Source organism: Dermacentor andersoni, chromosome 7, assembly GCF_023375885.2.
Source record: "Dermacentor andersoni chromosome 7, qqDerAnde1_hic_scaffold, whole genome shotgun sequence".
NCBI lineage: Eukaryota > Metazoa > Arthropoda > Arachnida > Ixodida > Ixodidae > Dermacentor > Dermacentor andersoni.
The window spans coordinates 103,542,312-103,559,606 of record NC_092820.1 but is presented as its reverse complement, the minus strand read 5'-3'; the positions used below and the strand labels follow the sequence as shown (position 1 = coordinate 103,559,606).

General features: G+C 45.8%; 1 protein-coding gene across 3 annotated transcripts in view; it reads right to left on the bottom strand.

The window, feature by feature from the left end:
- LOC126534007 (peroxisomal ATPase PEX6-like) overlaps positions 1 to 17,295 on the bottom strand; it is a 95,210-nt gene that overhangs the window by 13,734 nt on the left and 64,181 nt on the right. For 2 of the 3 annotated variants that reach the window (XM_055072575.2, XM_050181220.3), the window contains exons 16-17: positions 11,927 to 12,192; positions 3,676 to 3,760 (exon numbers count right to left, since the gene is read on the bottom strand). In XM_055072575.2, the coding sequence (XP_054928550.1) occupies positions 3,676 to 3,760; positions 11,927 to 12,192 (351 nt within the window). The remainder of the gene's footprint in view (positions 1 to 3,675; positions 3,761 to 11,926; positions 12,193 to 17,295) is intronic. The other variant, XM_055072574.2, reaches the window with a different exon arrangement.

Genomic DNA, 17,295 nt, shown 5'->3' with positions numbered 1-17,295 from the left:
TAGTCAACCGAGAACACGGCCTCTGGTCTATCTCACTGCTAGGTAAACTTAATATACCGCTTGTAAGAGGACATCGTGTTTGCAACAAGTGCATTCCGTTTACTTATTAGAAGGATGGACAGTGCCATGCAATTGTTTGCAGATACAAAAGGACTACGAATTATGCCCTCAACCACTGACCTCTTTAGGAAGACCACGGACATATATTTTCTACGTGCTACGACTAAGCCGAGTGGACAAGAGGCTGCTGACAGAACAGAGATGTTGAGACACCAGTCTCGAGGGTGAGCCTCGCAGAAAGCTGCTAGAACACTGCTGCACTTCATTAAAATGATTAATGCATGTGACCAGCGTTGTTTGCACTGCAAGCACCGTCATATGAGCATGTACGTCACTTTTATACCTTTTCTTTCCTTCCTTTTTTCTCTGTTCCCTTTCCCCTAAGCCCAGTGTAATGTAGCAAACAAGAAGCAAGAACAAAAGAGGTAGATGGGAAGCCAGAGGACGGCCAATGTAAAAGATGCTGCCCAGCAATGTAACAAATGTCATCTTCATCATGACTGCACTTCTAATGCAATATTGCTAAGCATTATCCTACAGCAAGCACATGCACTAAAGTGGGGAGAAAGTCTTGATGGAGCCATGGCATGTTCAACTGAAGCACAGAAAGATTGCAAGAGACTTTACGGAAACCACACTGAAGTACCATTAGCCCTTTCTGTGGCAAATTTTTTACTGCAAAATACTGCCAAAATTTTCAGACTCTTTTTGTCTGGTTCATTGTGAACAGATTTTATTATTGCAATATCAGCAGCTCACTTTTTGTTTTTTGTTGTCTTGAACACGAAATATATTTTCACGTTCCCGAATTCCAGATAGGTAAGGTCACAGAAACACTCATTATGAAGTGCAATATTTCTTGAAACGGAAGTCAAGCGTGCTTTTGTAAACCTCCGTGTGATGCGTTATTGCAGCCACAGCATGGAAAAAAAATCCCGTAGGTGCCAGCAGCAACACAGTTTTGTCAAGCTGTGTCCCCATAAGAAAGATCATTAGAGGATTTAAATCTTTATTAATACTAAGTTGAAGCTCCAAACAGGACTCGCTAGACCTTAACAGGTCTGTTTACTCGAGGTGAAGAAACGTCCAAAAGCAGGACGAGTCTGGCACAGAAAAAGGACAGCTAGATTTCTGCTTTATCTCTGTCAACTGTGCCCTCAAAAAGTTACTTTTCTGGGAAGCAGGTGCCATTTAATAGCACAGCATTCAAACAAAAGTGACCAAATGACTGCCACTCCTCCGTGGCACTCAGTAGGTGAAAAGGAGTCTCTGGACAAGTGAGCATGTGGTGAGTGCGCATTAGCATGAGCAAGCATGTGCTAGGGGGCTCCTTCCTGCTTCTCTTATGTTGGATGGGAAAGCAGGGTGAGCACCGCTCTGCTTGCTTCAGTTCGGTCTCGGCTCACTGTGCACCTTTCTTCATCATTTTTATGGCACCCAACATTACAGTAGTAGCGACGCATCAAACCTCTGCCTTTGGCTTGGCTTTGTCTGAAAAACAGCCCATGCGAGCAAGAAATAATGTTCAAGATAACCATTGCGCTGTTTTTGGAGTTGAAATTCGGGGGAGTTTTTCTCTATTCAAATACATAGGACTTTCCCGGGACCAATACAGCAGTTTGAATTATCCGCCATTTCGTATTAAGAGATTTTGCAAAGCGTACAAGAATTGGTTTTTAGGCAAACTGAAATGAATAAAGAACGCGTGGTAGGAAGCTGGACAGTTTGCAGCCATTGGTTAATACTACAAGCACAGAAACTGCTGCAAATCGGCCTTTGCATTAGCACATCAGTAATATCTCTGATTGCTACACCGGCTATCAGGGTTGGATATTAATCCACTGAATTGTTTGTTGTTTTGTTTCTTTTACTTGTCTGTCTCAGTTTACCTAACGAGGTGAAAACATTTTCCCCATTCACATCTGATAAGGCAAGACGACAGGAAGCAGTACATCATCACAGCTGCCAGACTGCCATGCACATCGGACCACTGGGTCACGTGTTCAATAATTTTCCTGCACTGTTCTTACATGTGCTGCATAGCATATATAATAAACAGTGGAATAACGTACTTATACATATCATTCGATGGTGCATTAAATCTGGCTGTCGACCATGCAAGAGAGAGAGAGAGAACAAAAAACTAAAAACGACCAAAGAAAAAAAGTTAGTTCCAACTAGGAATTGAACCTTGGACCTCAGCGTAGCAGGCACAAACTTTTCCTCAATGCCTCCACCGATGCTTGCCGATTCGTTTTTCCAGTTGTCACATTAAACACTGCCTCGGAACTGTTCAGACCTTTTGCCACATTATTTTTTATTGATTTCGGCATTTCAGAGGCCGATTCTTGTGCACTTTATGTGCATTCTGCTCTAACCTATTGTCTTATAACGTATTTAACACCTAGAGCCGCTTTCGAATGCCTCTTTCGCTAGAATAGCGAGCCCTCCACCATGCCAGCATTGACTGCCATCGAAGTCCACTATGGCATGTACTCCTCCCTCTTGTTCGTGCAGGTTTCTAGCTCACACATGTGATCACGGTAAGGTACGCATATATGACAAGCAGCTATGTAGTAATTTTAGCCACTGTATTCTGAAGGTAGTGCAAAGCTTTGCGCAATGCGGTTGCAGAAGACCATTCTTCTTATGGATCCGCCATATCTTTAAGGCAAGAAAGAGTATTGCTCGTGCACACATCCGATGTAGCTTCAGACACTTCAAAAAAGATAAGCTTAGCATAAGTGGATTGCATCAAGGCTCAAGTTTTTGGCATTGTGGCAGGCCATAAAAACACTTTTGCAATACGTCCAGTCACCAACAAGTTCGTAAACAGAGAGTTTTAGTAGAGTGTAAAGCAGCAAGTGCAAGGACTTGGAATTTTAGCATTAGCGTCAGCACTGCATGATTCAAACTGTGCACCTTCAAGATTTAGTATTGAATGCTGACACACACAACAGGAGCCTCGTGCAGGGAAGAAATGGCAATGCCCGTTAAATAAAGTATCACCCGTTTTGAGCCATCAAGTCATTGTGCTGCAACTGCTTGGCCCATTTGTTCACCATTATACCTTTTATTTGCTTTAGATTTATGGCACAATGCTCAAACAGCAGAGTATTAGTGACACATGGGCCTTGCTTCCGAGATCTGTAGTCGATTTTTTGGTGCTGCAGGCTTAACAAGAGAGGATATACTAGCTGTACACAACCTCTGAGATTCGGTGCTACACGTGCACCTCGATTTCTCGCGCAATAGACTATGAATATTTGCTTGTACTTTGTACTATTTCATATGGATGGAGCCGAGCCACAACTGGCAGTTGATGATGATCGCCATCATCCAGGAAAAATCGAAGTATGGTTGCACTGTGCACCAGTGAAACGCTTTGGGTAAGTGTGTAGCGTGCTGCATTATATAGCATCTCCATCCACATATCTGCATCGTTGGTGTGAATGAATTGCAAATGGTGGCAGCACCACCTAAACCACCGAGTCAAGCAAATCCACAGCAACGGTCTCTTCACTACTCAGGCCTTGCCTCCTATGAAAGCTACCCCCCCTCCCCCGTCATCTGAATAAGCAGTGCATTGAACTGATGGTGCAAGGGGTGGCTTGCCTGAGGAAGCTGAGGGCACACTCCGTGGCAACCGCCTTGGCGAGCAGTGTCTTTCCCGTGCCAGGTGGGCCATAGAGGAGCACGCCTGCATTCCATCAGTGGCTACAGTTGCGTGCAACAGCCCGGACTACCTTGCACAGCATCTTTCTCTGTTTATACACAAAGACTACGACAGACGACCATATCAATGCCAGAAAAAAATAAAGGAAGATGACCCGTCTCAATCTACGGTACAGTCAAAGTGATTGCGATGCTTGGGGAGGGAACAAGCTTCCTTCAATATACGTTAGTGCATGATTAACCTCCTTATTCCAGAGGACTACTGGCGAATTGCATCAATGCTGCAGGAGAGCTGACATTTAGGCAAGTTGGCATAGACACAGGGCAGAAAAACAGCATAACTTTACAGAGACGAAGAAAGAATGGACACACTTTGGCGCTGACTCACAACTAAACATTTGTGGAAGACACAGCAATATATATACATTGAAACCTCATTATAACGAAATGGGCTATAACGAAATAATGGGTCTAACGAAGTATATGATGTTTCCCTTGAAATCATCATAGCGATATATGTATTTAAAGCCTCGTTTTAACGAAGTAAAATTGCCCTACCAATGGATATAACGAACTAGATTCATTTTAGAATCCAAAAAATGCCCAACCGCTGCACGTCAATTACATCGCTTACCGCGAGGTTCAGCGCTTCCTCACTGTGGCATTTCAAAACTCCCGCGTCGAACACGTCATCGAGCAACAATGGTCTCTCTCACCACCATGCATAGCTGCGAACCTGCTTAGGAGGATATAAAAGAAATTGCTGGAGTATTGGGGACGCTCGTCAAGTGAGGCCAGTATCGCCATATTGTGGTGGGCAGTAAGCACGGTGGCCGCCAGATTGTGTGCAGCGATTGTGTGCAGAACGTGGTGGCCTTTCCTATAGTCAGGTACAACTTTAGAAAAAAGGGGCGTTTACTCCTCCAGGGTGGATGCACACGAGCCTCTACCAATGGGCGTGCACTCTAGACTGACGTCACAAGCCAGACGACCAGTGACCCCACCGATGGAGAAGATGGCTGCCCGCATTTCGAACAGGGCCAAATCGCGTCAGTTGCGTGTGTCTGCACCTCATCAGAGTGAATTCCCAAACTGTTTGTGGTGGTCTATCATGCCTGAAATATTATTGCGAGCTTATAATGCACCATTTGTGCCACGTGCGTTTATTCTGAGCCGTGATCCAGTGATTAAAGTTTGCAGCGAGCATCGCTGACGCTACACTATGCGAACTGGTCAAACTGCAGGCTTGAAAAAAAGAAAGAACTGGAAGAAAAAACAAAAACCTATCACATTCTTGAAGACAAGGTTGTGAAAACACAAAACCAAAAAACATAAATATTATGCTATTTAAACCCCGAGTATTTATTTAAAACAATTAATGAAGCATTTTCGTACCTTTCCTGCCTCGATAGCCTTCTCACCCCAAGTTCGTAATGGTTTCAGTAAATGCATTGTTTTATTTAAGTACTCGTTAAATAGCAACTGATTTATTTTAAGCTCGGAAAACGAGTAGTGAATGCACTGTGTACATGTAAACCAGCGCAATAGCCATGCCCAGCTGCTCTTTCTACTTTTCTCCCTTGAAGTGAAGTTAAAAAGCAGACGACGCACAGCACGGTAGAAGGCATGGAATTATTTTTCTCTCGCGGTCCAGCATGTGCTGTAGCATTCTTATCAGGAGATCTACCATACCAGTCATCAAAATATAAAAGATTTATTTATACTGATAATTACTCATTTTCGAAGCACGGTTTTTCAAGCTGGACTATTTTAGTCACGGAGGCAATCGGCTGTCGAGCTTCGATCATCTGGGCGGGGCCTCCATTTTTATTTAAATTTGTACCAGACTATATAGACCGTTTCATCGGGTGAGGAGGATAGGGCGCGCGGAGAGCCTTTCCTCCTCTCTGGCTTGGGCGATCCGGCGCGGCGCTGCTTGAAAGTATTACTGTCGCGTGCTACAGAACAATTTCAAGATGTTTTAGATCTTACTTTGTGAAATTTACGCCATGTTCGTTCATATAAGGTCATCAGGGAAGCCTTTCGGTGCATCGGTAACTACTGTAGGCGGAATTATGTCTTGGGGGCGCAAAAATGTGACGCGCATAATCAGCCGCGGTGTACGCGCATTATCAGTCGCTGTGCGTGTATGTGTTCTTTACTATTTTGCTTGTATCGATTTTAATTCAACAAAGGAAACCGGCGTGTCTGTATTACCAGCATTAAATGGTAAATCAGCTCACTGTCTGATCGATTGGCGTAGGGAGTAAAACATAAAAGCACGTGCTGTGCACGGCCAACCTAAGGCAGCCACGAAATATCTGAACGGCAAGCGCTATCAAATATTTGTGATACACTGGCATCGTTCTCACGCATTTCAAGTCTAGTATGCTTGAAATTACCATATGTCTACGCTAGCCTTGCTGCATGTGGCCCATGGCACTGCTCAACACAGCGATCACTGCAGTTGGTGAGCCAGCACGATACATATATATAAGCTGTGTGCTTTGGCATTGCCCTTTTGGCCTGTATACAGCCATATAATATATGAGAGGGTTCGCATAAAAAGAATGCGATGGCTATTTTTGAGCGCAAGATTTCCCTAATACGTGTGAGTGCGTCGTAGAGAACTGAACGAACACAACCGCAAAAAAATTCGGTTATCATCCTCTTTCTCTAAAAAGCAAGAGAAAACGGGCTAACGCCGCACAACGTTTATAAATATATAAGCGCTGATGCCGTATGCTTGGACCATGCGCTATATAGAACAAAGATATCTGTAATTCAGCTCCTACTACTGCTTAGGACGCTCGCGCAGTTTGTAAACGGTCGCTTTGCTGGACAAGCTTAATTCAGACTGTAAGGTATGATGCTATTACTAGCCAAAACTATTTTATTCATAGGTGGAAACCTCATCCATCGAACCAAGTAGTCACGCAGTGTAACCTGCAGCGAACAGTTTGAATGCTTGTCAAAGTATAACAGCACAGCTCCTATCGTAGCAGAACGGTACCCACGCTGTTACGATCGTCGCGTATGTGTCATGGCTCCTAAACCGCAGCCTAGAAATAGAGGATAATACTGCAATACGGTCACATTAGTGATTGGAACATTCAGAAATACACCATTGATCTCCGAGGCTGATTGTAGGCTCAAATATACACGCACACATTGCGCTGCGTGTTCCGTCCACCTCAACGCCAGCAGAAATTCCGGCCATGACGCCTTAAACCACTTCAGCATGTCTCACAGGACCGTTTACCACGTAGAAAACGCACGTCATACTAAACATACCACACGACCGCGAAAACAAACGCCAAAACCTACCGCCGAGCGTATACCTGCCATGCAAAAGACCGCTTTCACCCAAGCCAGTATGGCGCTGCTCATAGGCGGCGCCACTGTGTTCACAATATGGCGGCGCCTACGAAAAAACGGTCTATAGACAAAGGTGCCTCTGCAGCACCTTCGTATGTGTACAGCCCGACTGCAGCGAGTATAGTTCAATCCTGCGTTTTGGATTGAACCATGCTCACTACCCCTAAATTTATGCTGGCCCACCCCCAAATTTAAATTTGGCCCATCCTCAAATTGAAGTAGGCCCACCCCCAGTCAAGTTGGGCTACCCCAAATCTTAAGTTGGCCCACTCCCAAATCTCGCACAAGTGATCCGTGCACAAGCAGCAGACCACTATTGCACTTCTCCACTGACCTCTCTCTCCTGCACGTGCCTGGCTGCGCAGGCCACGTCATGCTACACAGCTAGGCATGGTGGTGCCCCCGAAAGATTAGTGCATTTGCTTCTCGCTCTCGTTGTGGCGCGCCATGCCGGCTGGCAGCTAAGCGTGGCCTCCTAGATCGCATTGGCACTGGGGCAACCTTGGAGGCCTCGAGCCGGCCGAGCCAAGTCAGTGCAGTGAAGTTTGCTCGCCTCCTCTATCACACGGCGGAGCGCTCTGTCGTGTGCCACGAACTGCTCGACCGCGAGGAGCCAGGTGGAAAGCGGACGTGAAAGACCATCACGTTGGAGCAGAAGGCAGCTATCTAAAGGCTGTCAAGTCGGCTGCTAAGTCACGTGTTGCGCACGCTGAAGATTATTTTGTTGTTTTATTCAAATTTCATTGCATGCCTAGCCATGTGGCAGTTCCGCGGGCCGCAAAGCTGTCTCCTTATTTCCATGTTTACATTTGCGCGCACAATTGGCATATATTGCAGTAAATGGCACTAGTGGGTATAATGAAGCACTGGATATAACAAAGCAACAGATATATGTATAACGAAACAAAGCAACAGTTATATAACGAAGTAATTTCACCTCCCCCTTCAATTTCGTTATAACGGGGTTTGAGTGTATCTAACGCTTACCATAAGTACGAAAAACAAAAGACTGTGCAGTTCCCACACACTCTGGGATTCGGTGTTATGTCAATCATTTTGCAAGTAGCTGGCTATCTAGTATTAGTTTTGGATTCTGCAATGCGATACTAGGTACACGAACGTGTTTGTGTAAATTGAGTGATGCGTGTGTGTGGCAAGAGCGTACGTGACTGTGATGACAGACAGCAGCACGACAACGACCGCATTGACAACGACTGTATGGTGGCAATGGCATGATTTCTACGTTGGCCGTTCAACGTGAGCTTACAATATGGCAATTGTTGGTTTCCACACAGGTAGTAGGCAAGTGTAAACAAGACAAACGCAGATTGTGATGTCATCAGCGACTACGTGCTATGCAATTGCAGGTATCTATTAAGTTGTGTGGTTTTAAGTGCCAAAACCATAATGTGATTATGAGACATGCCGTTCTGGGGGACCACAGATTGATTTTGACCCCCTCGGTTCCTTAACGTGCACCCAATGCACAGCACGTGGGTGTTAATACATTACACGCCCATTGAAATGCGGTCACCGCAGCCCTACATATCTATGGCTATGTAATGTGGTGTATGTAAAACGACTATGATACTCATACTCCGGCAAAGAAATGTTAAAGCATGATTAACATGGGCAATCATGAAGTTAGCACAATGTACAATTAGACAAGGAAAGTACTCAGAAAAGTCCCAGAGATAGTGAAGTCTAACATGGTGCCTCAGAGTGCGAGCTGTTAGAAGGAAAAAAGACAAAGATGATACACAGGGTGCATTCGCTGAGCGTTTCAAATAGCTGGCTGGCTTTGAAACGACTGATGTACGCATGTGATCGTGGCCTAATGGTTAGAACACGAAGCTGCTGTGCTCGATCGGAGAGGTTCGATTGCAAGGTTGGTCAAACATTATTTTCTTTTTATCGAAGCGAGGTGAGACGAGAACATAGCTGGCTGCCGCCTACCTACTACCACAAAGTGCCAAGAATGAGGCAAAGAATGCTTCGCATTAAAAATAAGCACACTCCCTATATTTGCAAACAACCCTTCCTAAGGCCATGTGCGTGCACCATCAGAACGTATCAGTGCCACTTATCAAGAAACAATATTTCTTTCTCTGTTAAAGGCAATGAAGGATAGCTGATGCATGCATTTTCTTGTCTTCTGGATGTCGTATTCTTCAAATGGTCTGGCAGTTACATTTTCTACGTGGATTATGCTAATACTAGCAATATTGCATGTATGACATAAAAATAGTGTAGCTTGAGATAAATACAGTGGAAGCTGGTTGAGATCCTGATTTGTACAATTTTCCGGCACCAATGTTCGCAGTTGAAAATGCAAAAACTGACCCAATACAGTTACGCTTCTTTTTCACTGGTTAATATGTTCCCGAAAACACAATCTTTTGGCACCAACAACCAGTATATCGCCAAATTGTAACCATATGATACGCAATGGAGTTCCAGTGCTTCGGAAGAAGCAGAAAAATTCAGACAGTAAAAGAGAACAGGACAGGGAGGTTACTGGACTCCCTGTCATCCAGGGTCCTCCCCTGTCCTGGTCTCTTTTACTCACCGATTTTTTCTTTCTTCCAAGGCACTGAAAATGCATCATTTATCAGAAATCCAACTAGCGCAGCTTTCTGCCATAACGTATGATATGTTTCCCGGCGACTAGGTCCCATGTAAACAAGAAAAAGTGCAAGGCATGCGCGATCTCATAACGAAGCCATAAAATATCATGTGGAGTGAGTAAATGAGAACTTATGCAGCTTCGGAAATGAAGCCCGATTGCAGGGCTCATTCACAAAATTTAGCGTGGACTAAGCGGCATTGCAGTTGTACACAAATTTTACATTTCGCTCATAATTCTAGTCACTTAGTGTTGCATATATGAAACTGCTGATGATAAAAAAAATCTCATTATTTCCCTGACAAGCAGTTTATCTCGAATGTTAGAGCTGCACCACGCTCTACCATGTTTCGCAATCGTCAAGCACACTTTACATGATTACCGTGCAAATAAACCTCATTAGCAATGTCTAATGCAAACGTTTGATTTTTGTTTAAATTAACATGGCTATTTCTGTTCACCACACTTTCAGACTACCGGAAACCACTCAGAAAGCATCACTTTATTACCATAAAAATACAAATATTATGTTATAAAATAAAAAAGAGAATGCAGGACGGCCAGTGAACATTTTATTGCGCCTATTATTGTGTGTGTTTAGCACTCCAGCAACTTATTTGGTCAAGTACCAGCAAATATAAACTTCAAAATTTTCTTGTTTTAGATTTAAATACATATGACCTGCATACAGAACAAAAAATGTTCAGTGACGATTTAGCAGTACATGCAAGAGAAATACGTAAGCATTATGTCACACCTCTTTGAGGTCCCGGATCTGTAATTTACATCGTGTTCACCACATTGCAAACTGTTGTTCAGGAGCTCACTCAAGGCATGTCCCGCCTCTTCGAGGAGCAAAGTGCAACTGAAGGTGGTTCGAAACAGATCTGGAGAGCTTAGAAGAGCGGGTGCTCTTTTAAACTATTCCATCCCCTCTCTTTTTGCCACAAGACCAGCTTCCCACACTTCACACACACACTTCTTTCCACTTTGACACATTCCTAGAGCTAACGCATTAATATATTGAAAACAGTGATCTAAGCAAAGGTTGTTACCCATTTCTGTATGCTGCAGCACTAATTCTCGCCTCTCAAAGAAACTTGCACGTGAAATGTGTTTGCTAGCCACGGCACGAGCAAGGAGCAAAGAAAAAAAAAAGAGTTGTGCTGAGCTGAATAACATGCAGGGGCAGGCTCTCTCACGGCGGAAGTAATCAAGTTCAATCAAGAATATCTTGCAAAGTTCAGCATTGCAGCGCAAGACTACGTAACTTTGTTTTGCCCACTGATTTTGTCTGCTGTTCCATCAGACTTTCCAGGCTGCATTTTGCTGTAATGCCGCTACAGCAGTGCACACGTTAACACACTGCAGCAACCACCTAGTTGTTTGAGAATGGCATCAAACGTCTTTCGTGTTATGTATAACGCATTGAGAAGCAACGGAACTGCAATGTCTGTGGCCAATGGAGCGGGCGGCCCAACACACAGCACGTACCGCACAGACAAACGCAGTATTACAGTGCAAACACAGAGGCCGAAGGTTAAATGCTGCAGTTCACTGTCACATGAAGGGCCACCACATCATTATGAGTGTGCTGTGACAACGAAACAGCAATGATGAGAAACCAACGCCGTAGACGCACGTGTACACACTGTTGGCAAGCAGACGACGCCAGGAGCAATCCGCACTAACCGTGCTGACGACAGCGAGTCCACTCAATTTCGAAGGGAATGTGTCCTAGAGCATTCCATATACACTGTTCTACAAACCTGCACACTCACATTTTGAAAAGTCAAGCAGAGCATGTTCGCTGGCAGCATCAAGTTGCCTTCATGTAGCAAGAGCAAGTGCCATGCGGCAGCAAAGTCCCCTCGCTTACGTCGCACTCGAGAGGGTTCCACTCAAAGATCTTGGCACTAATAGTGTAACTTGTGAAACATGTACATAGTGCCAGAATGCACTATGCACACATGTTGTAAATAAACTTATGTCTTTGCCTAATTCGCCAATTTGGTGATTCATCGTCTTGGAGAAAACTGGGTTTACGGTCAGCACCATAAGAAAGGAAGGCAAAATAAACACACAGTGCTGTTTCTATTCCACAACCTTTCATATCGTTCCTAGTAGCACGTCTGGTGGAGAAAGTCACGTGTTTGCGGGACAATGTGCACAGTGCGATGAGCTTACCAGACCGCTTGAGCCCAGCATCGAGGAGCTGCGGGTGTCGCAGGGGCAGCTGGAGGGTGTCGGTGAGGGTGCGCTTGGCGTCTTCCAGGCCACCCACGTCCTCCCAGTGGACACAGGGGATGCGGGGTGCTCCCACTGCCTGCGCCTGGCTGTCCTGGAGCCACTCGAGGGCCGACTCCAGGTCAGACTGCATGAGCAGGGGGCCCGCCACACATACGCCTGCTTCCCAGTCAGCTTCTCTCTGATGGTGATCGCTGCTGCAACTGCTAAAGAAAAGAAAGAAAGACAGAAAGCAAAATCAGTGGAGTTCGGCCATTTCTCTAGCTCTTAACTCAGGTTTTCAACTACACTAACATTTTCACGTCTCCTGATCTTTCCCAGGTTTTCTCAAACTAACATTACGAAACTTCCCTGGAGGTTTATGAAACTGGAGACTCACATGCAAGGAAAAAATACCGTGGCAAATGTATGCCAATCGGAGCAACTAATACATCTAAGACAGCGAAGCTGAAAAGGCGACTTCTCACGTCCTTTGTTGGAAGCACTAAGGCCCCGTTTGCTTGCTGTTCTTAGTAGCAATCACCGATGCTGGCTGCACATTTTCACCAATTTCCTGGTCAAGTGGCTACTTCGGGGCTACCATACAGGCTGCATAGCTGCGCGTTGACATCAGCTTTTACCACCACATCCAGGCTCCACAGCTAATTTTGGTTATATGCTGGAAGTTGTTACGTGCCCTCCAGGGAGCGTTCTGCTGCAACCATTTTTCAAGTTCGCTCATTAATAGCAGAGATGGAAATATTTCAGTGCCGTGAACTCATGATTTCAGCAGGCGGGCTCCACTGCATAGCAAGACTCTCTCTCCACTCGCTCCGTCTAGCCTCCGCAAGCGAAATTCCTTCCCTGCCTTTTTTAGGCTTGTAGCGCAGCTCAGAAAGAGCAAAAAGGAAGGTGGAAGGGGTGATGAAAAGGAACGGAGAACCTTCCTTTTTGCCCGTTCTGAGCTGTGCTGCAAGCCTAAAAAAGTCATGACATACCAACTCGCCTAAATGCCACGCTATTGTCCTTCCCTGCATACTCCCATGCCGGACCTCGAGGATTGCATAACACATACGTCACAGGCCCCGCCTTCACTTTTTTTTCTTCTCCTCGCTTTTTTCTTTTTCGGTGATGCACGCTTCCACTGGCAACGTTGCGCATGAGCTGTTATCGTTTTGCGCAGCGCACAATTTTGCACACTGTGGCCAAGGACACATGGCTAGCTGTATAATTCAGTGCTACACGAATACTGAGGCAGAACAAGCGGATCGCAGAACATGATCACACACTGGAACACGGTAGAAGATATCATAGTTTCGTTACCTGCGCACGTGACCACACGACCGTGGGAACAAGCAGACGAAGCGGCAGTACATCTCTCTTTTTGGTGCAAAGTAAAGCAAAAAATACGTAGACATTCCGTTTGTGTGTTTTATTGTTTCTCTAAACTTCAATTTGTGAATTCAAGCAACAGATGACACGGATAACAGATGGTGCCTTGAATAATTCTCGAAGTCACGTGTCACCACGAGCGACGTCACACTGCGGGCCCGAGAGCGTAGGCGCAGGGACGCGAGTACGTCATCCTCCGGTTTGGAGGCTAGGAGCGTGGCAACCACGAGAAGGAAAAACGGCGTTCGGTTTGAAATTTCAGATGTTTCTGTGGAGCGTAGCGATGTAATACTTTGCAGACATGATCGTTAGTGCGCATAATATGCTCTGTGCTTGTCAGCTCAAAATGGCCAGATCTGGTGAGGGGCCCATTAACGCTATCGCGTTAAAACCGCCTTCACGGCGTTTGTATGCTTTATTGCATAACACGAATGTACTGCAGCGAAACTGACTTTAAAAACCGGCTGCCATTGTGAAACATATGCAGTAGACCCTTGCCCTTTTATTGTTAATAAATCAGGTAAGCTTTGGCTTTCTACTTTGCTTAGATGCTTTAATGTCATTTATAGGTTAGTTTTCTACTTTGTATACATAAAAAATGGGCGTGCGTTTGACTCTGAGGCGTATTATGACTCGGAAAAATACTGCCATATGAATCAGCAGGGAGTGGAGTTCTTTCTGCAACTTGTTTAATTTGACGTGGCGGATGATTAGATTGATGCCGTCAGTCCAGTCAGGGTCGGATTAATGGAAGTCGACTGTACGAAGCATTGGGTGAATTGTTGTAGCACAAGTGGCCGAAATGCGCCAAGCTGTGGGGCCCAAGTGGCCCAAGATGCGTGCTGTCGTTTTTGAAGTTGCAGTAAGCTTATGTTTGCGCTCCTCTTATTCAGCCTTTATTGGTGGCTTCTCTAACAGCAGCATTCTGACGGGAAGTTTTGACATGCCCACTCAGCGAGAACTGCTGCGGCACGAGACACCGATACGTGTGGAGCTGGTTGGGCCCTAGTGGCTAGAGACGCGCTTTGTGTTGTTCCTATTGCTTAGTGTTTTAAGACCGCAACAGAAAATAACGGCGGTGTGTTCGGGTTACCGCCCATTAAAAGCATGCACTACGCTTCCAATGACACTATGCCACACACGCTGTGAAACAGATAGGTGAAGATGCTCATCGCAATTATACCTGGAGTTGGCGGCGATAGCTAGTAATGCGATGTGTGACGACTGGTGAGGAGATTTGCAGATACTGGAAGAGGAAACTGTACTGTAGCATTTTCATGTGATGCAGGAGGACAAATACTGCAGGGAAGCTGCCATGGTGATTACTTTACTGCTCTTGTTCGAGCATGCTGCGAGCCTTTTATTGTTGACGTGATATCTACCGGCCGGAAAATGTATCATACGATTGCCTGTGGATTCAGATGTTCTTGTGGCTTTGTTTATTATGCTCCATCTGTCTTAATTGTCATAAATTTCAAAGCAACCTATGCTTTTCTACGTGCAAAATACTCTGCGAACACGCACAATCACTACTAAGCAGTGGCTCAACCTGTCGAGCTGGCCAAGTTGAAACGCACCAAGCGTCTCACCACGCGGGCTTGCCTGCGGGTAATTCATAAGGGCGTTCTACGCCACTTGTCGATTCATGCGTCTGTGGCTTAAAGGGAAGCTGAAACGGTTTTCAATTTCTATGAATTGCTGGGATTGGGAAGAACAGACCTAATAATTTACGGTTCCGCATTTTTTTTTTCGTTTTGTTAATATAACGGGCGGAAATCGCTTTCTAAATCACCCGCGCGGACACGCCCCCATCGCTTCCCGGAGCGCCGGGTGAGGACGTTGGCAGAGGAGAGAACCGGCGAGAGTGACGTCATGGGCGGAGACCGAGCCAACGGAGCTGCGGACCGACGTGCTGACATGTGCTGGCATGCCTCTTTCCGTCCTGCGCTTTACTGAACGACGCTACGAGAGAGCTGCCGCCGCCGCCGCCGCTCACGTTTGTTTTGCGATTTTCGTAAACTGTTCTTTCCTTCTGTGCTGCGTGAGTGCCTACAGCCAAGGGCGCCCAACATGCCCTCGTTCTGTGCAGCATTCGGCTGCGCGAACACAGGCGGGCGAGACGATGTGGTGTTTCACAAATTCCCGAAGGAAAAGAAGCTTGCAGCGCAGTGGGTACGTGCGGTGAGGAGAGATAATAAAAGTTCGTGCCGACGAAATCAACTGCGCTGTGCTCGGACCATTTCCGCGACAGTGACTATCATCGGAGCTTGACAACGATGCGGGCAATCGGTATTCCAATTAAATCGGCGCGACTGAAGCCCGAACAACTTCAAGTACACAGCTTGGCAGAATTCGACGGTTCTTCTTTCCCAACTTTTTCCATACTAGCCAGACAAACTGGCGGTATGCTGCATACCTCAACTGCCTGTAAAAAAAATTGCTTTTGCATCACTCTTTTTCCATTGGCCATATCATTTTCACACCTGCGTGTAAACTTCTTGCCTTGTCCAGCCGGTTCGACTCCTTTCTGGGCAAGTGCCACTTCCAGTACTGCCCTGCTGAGGCACACAGTCCTGAATTGTCTTGAACTTGTTACGCACTGCGTGCGCTTCTGTTTTTTCCTAATATCTTGCACCTCCTGGCAGCACAAGCAGTTCTCTTCATCTTCCATCAATACGCAGCACATGCAGGTGCACCTAGTTTAATGAAAGCGTGATTAGGCCCACATTGATGCACTGGAGAAATACGAACATTTGCAGCCATTAACGTCTGGTAACACAGTTTTAGCGTAGCCGGATAGCCTTACGACAAATGCGAAAACGCGTTGTTGCTAGCGTTGCTATACTCCGTTTCATACATCAGGTGCAACGCTGTGGAGGCTTGAGATACTTCTTGCAGTGGCTGCGTTCGCACTTAGAAAACGTTCGGTGTTTCTTGACCCGATTTTTCAGAAAGCTTTCCATATATAAGCTCAGTTCGGAATGAAAAAAAAAAGAATTTACCCATAGAAACCATCCGTGTACTTATACGACTGCTAACACGTTCTTTTAAAAAAAAATTCTTTTCAGTATTTTTTAATTGCAGCCCGTCGCGGCAGCTTCACGTGCATGCTCGCGCGAGCAAACGCCGCTGGCACGCTGCGAAGCATAGACGGAAACGCGCGCAGTAATAAATTTTGGTGACCGGACTTCGAGCGTAGCTTCCACAGCGATGCACCTGAGGTATCAAATGGAGTGTAGGCTTGCCTAGTGACATTCGACGTTTGGTTCAGTTATCGTGTTTACCACACGGCGGTGCTAAAATTGCCTAATATCTTTATGTCAACACTAGCATGGAGCACGCATACCGATTCTTGATCGAGCCACACTCGCAAAGTCGTCGAACCATAGTATGAATATTGCACATATAATACCTCTGGTCATCTCTGGATGTGTATGATAAGCAACTTCCATGACTGTACCTCACAGCACTGCATGTGCGCGCTTTGAAACGCGGCACTTATGTTCGCGATCGTGTTTCAACGCTGAAAAAACCACGGGACTTTAGACAAGCAGCGGCGAGGTGCTTGACATCGCGGAATTGCACCCGTGTATATCTAATGAGAAGTTAGTGCTTCGGCATTCTTCCAGCAGCATGTTCCCAGTGACACATTAGCGCATTTTTTCTCCCGTCATTGCAACGTGCAGCTACATGAAAAAAATAAAAACATACGTGCCAGCTAAGATTTCCAGCGCGCGAGAAGGTGCACACATCGCTCTCGCTGTTGGCACACTCAATATCGTCGTTGACTCTGTTGCCGCCATCGTTTTCCGTATCGGCTGTGGGTTCAAACATGTACGGGGACAATACAAGCTATCGGAGACAGCGAGAACGTTCCATCTTGCAACTCAGCTATGAAGCCAGAACAGCAGAACCGCGTGCTACCAGAGAGAAAGGAA